Below are 2,143 nucleotides of genomic sequence, written 5' to 3'. Positions count from 1 at the left end.
AACAGTGGCTCGGATAATGGCGGCGCTGTTCCCATGGACATCGATTCGGCTGAGAAAGTCGAAATCGAAGGGTAAAAGGCAAAAGCAAGGCAAGGGACGCTGAGGCCGCCTCGACAGAGGCAAAGAAGTATTGCGTCATCTGCAAGTCGAAGACTCATAACACAGATGATTGCTATAAGTTGGCCAAAAATGCGGACAAGCGGCCGAAGACCCAAGGGGATGGCGCTAAGAAGGCACAAGGAGGAAGTGGTAACCCCGCGGCCAAGAAGGCTAAGAAAACGCGGGTTATTCAAGTCGAGCTTACGGATAGCGAGGACGACACGCCCCCGTCCACGAAAGCCGTGAGCGCCAACACTGCGAGAATCGAGGAGATTGCGAACGTCGAGGAATCGACTCTGGCTGGGAAGGATGAACCCCAGCTGTCTGCAAAGACAGAACCCACCGCAGCTACCTCGGATTTTTGGAAGAAGTACATGTGACTACCTGTGAACATGTACTTAAGGAATCGGCACCCACCGTCGGAATCAATGTAGATAGTGTACACAGCAGTCTTGTAAATATCTCTCGCAACAAGAATTCATTCACTCTGCCTGTGACACTGTGGGTATACGGAAAGAAAGTGCAGGTCGAAGCTTTGGTAGACTCAGGGGCCACAACATCGTTCATCAATCGGTCAGTTGTTGAAAGTAACAACCTGGTGACGCATAAACTGGCAACCCCGTACAACGTTTATAACGCAGACGGGACCTCCAATAAAAGCGGTCAAATAAATAAGTCCGTTAGAGCCTACGTCGAAATAGGATCACATAAGTCAACACACCCACTGCTAGTCGCAGATTTGGGGAGAAAGGACATGATCCTCGGCATGACCTATCTCAGGAAACACAATCCCGAGATCGACTGGGCCAAAGGGGAGTGGAGGTACACCAGGTGCCCTGAGAACTGTGCCCCCAAAGCTCGTAAAACTAATCGTGTGACTGATGAAGAAACCGACGAGCTTCAGTTACCAAGGGAGGAACCCTTAGTCACTCCGCTGGACGCTTTAGGAGAGGAGTGTACTGAAAATCCATACATCAACTGGATCTCGACAGATGATCCGGAGGACCTACAAATGGCAGAATTTGTCGCAAGCATTCTGAACAAGGATGTTGAGGAGGAGGATGCGGACACCACTAAGTGGAAGTCTCTCATCCCTGAATATCTACACGAGTTTGGGGACGTATTCTCACAAAAGAAATCGGAGCGGATGCCGGAGCGCAAACCATACGACCATGGTATTGACTTCGAGGAAGGAGCTGCCCTACCTCGACCGGCCAAACTATACCCGATGTCTCCAAAAGAGAGGAATTCTCTCGACGAGTGGATCGACGACGAACTCCGAAAGGGGTATATTCGAAAGTCCAAAAGCCCACTGGCCTCTCCTGTTTTCTTTGTCAAGAAACATGATGGAGGGCTGCGTTTAGTTGTGGATTACCGGAAGATCAATGACGTAACTGTGAAGAACCGTTATCCAATCCCCCGCATAGCAGACTTGATTGATACACTCAGTCAAGCATCGATATTCACTAAGATTGATCTGCGATGGGGATACAATAATGTTCGCATCCGGAAGGGTGACGAATGGAAGACGGCTTTTATCACACATCGAGGGCTATATGAAGCCACAGTCATGTACTTCGGATTCTGCAACGCACCAGGAACTTTCCAAGCAATGATGAATGACGTACTCAGTGATTTCATACGAGGAGGAAAAGTCATAGTCTACCTTGATGACATTCTCATCTGTTCGAACGATCTCAAGGAACATTGTAAGCTTACAAAGGAAGTCCTGAAGCGGCTGAGGGAGAACGATCTATTTGCCAAACCAGAAAAATGCTCCTTTGAAAAAAGCAGCATTGAGTACCTTGGCATGATTATCTCCAAAGGACATATCGAGATGGACCCAAAGAAACTTTCAGGAGTAGCCGAGTGGCCACGGCCTACTAAGGTCAAACAAGTCCAAGCTTTCTTAGGCTTTGCAAACTTCTATCGAAGATTCATCAAGGACTTTGCCAAGTACGCCAAACCGCTCACTACGTTGACCAAGAAGGATCAACCATGGGTGTGGGATGTGGCGCAAGAAGAGGCATTCAATGGTCTGAAA

General features: G+C 48.6%; 1 protein-coding gene across 1 annotated transcript; it reads left to right on the top strand.

Annotated features, from left to right (window-relative positions):
• Positions 1-16: 16 nt before the first annotated feature.
• POSPLADRAFT_1062314 (hypothetical protein) lies at positions 17-479 on the top strand (the record flags this gene model as incomplete). The annotated part of the gene is made up of 2 exons (XM_024481496.1): positions 17-71; positions 118-479. 2 exons carry the CDS (start codon positions 17-19, stop codon positions 477-479), a joined length of 417 nt encoding a protein of 138 aa, XP_024333606.1.
• Between the last annotated feature and the right edge of the window lie 1,664 nt (positions 480-2,143).

This window comes from Postia placenta (assembly GCF_002117355.1).
Source record: "Postia placenta MAD-698-R-SB12 unplaced genomic scaffold POSPLAscaffold_21, whole genome shotgun sequence".
Classification (NCBI taxonomy): domain Eukaryota; kingdom Fungi; phylum Basidiomycota; class Agaricomycetes; order Polyporales; family Adustoporiaceae; genus Rhodonia; species Rhodonia placenta.
Note: the sequence above shows the minus strand (reverse complement) of the source record. Positions and strands in the feature narration are given on the sequence as shown.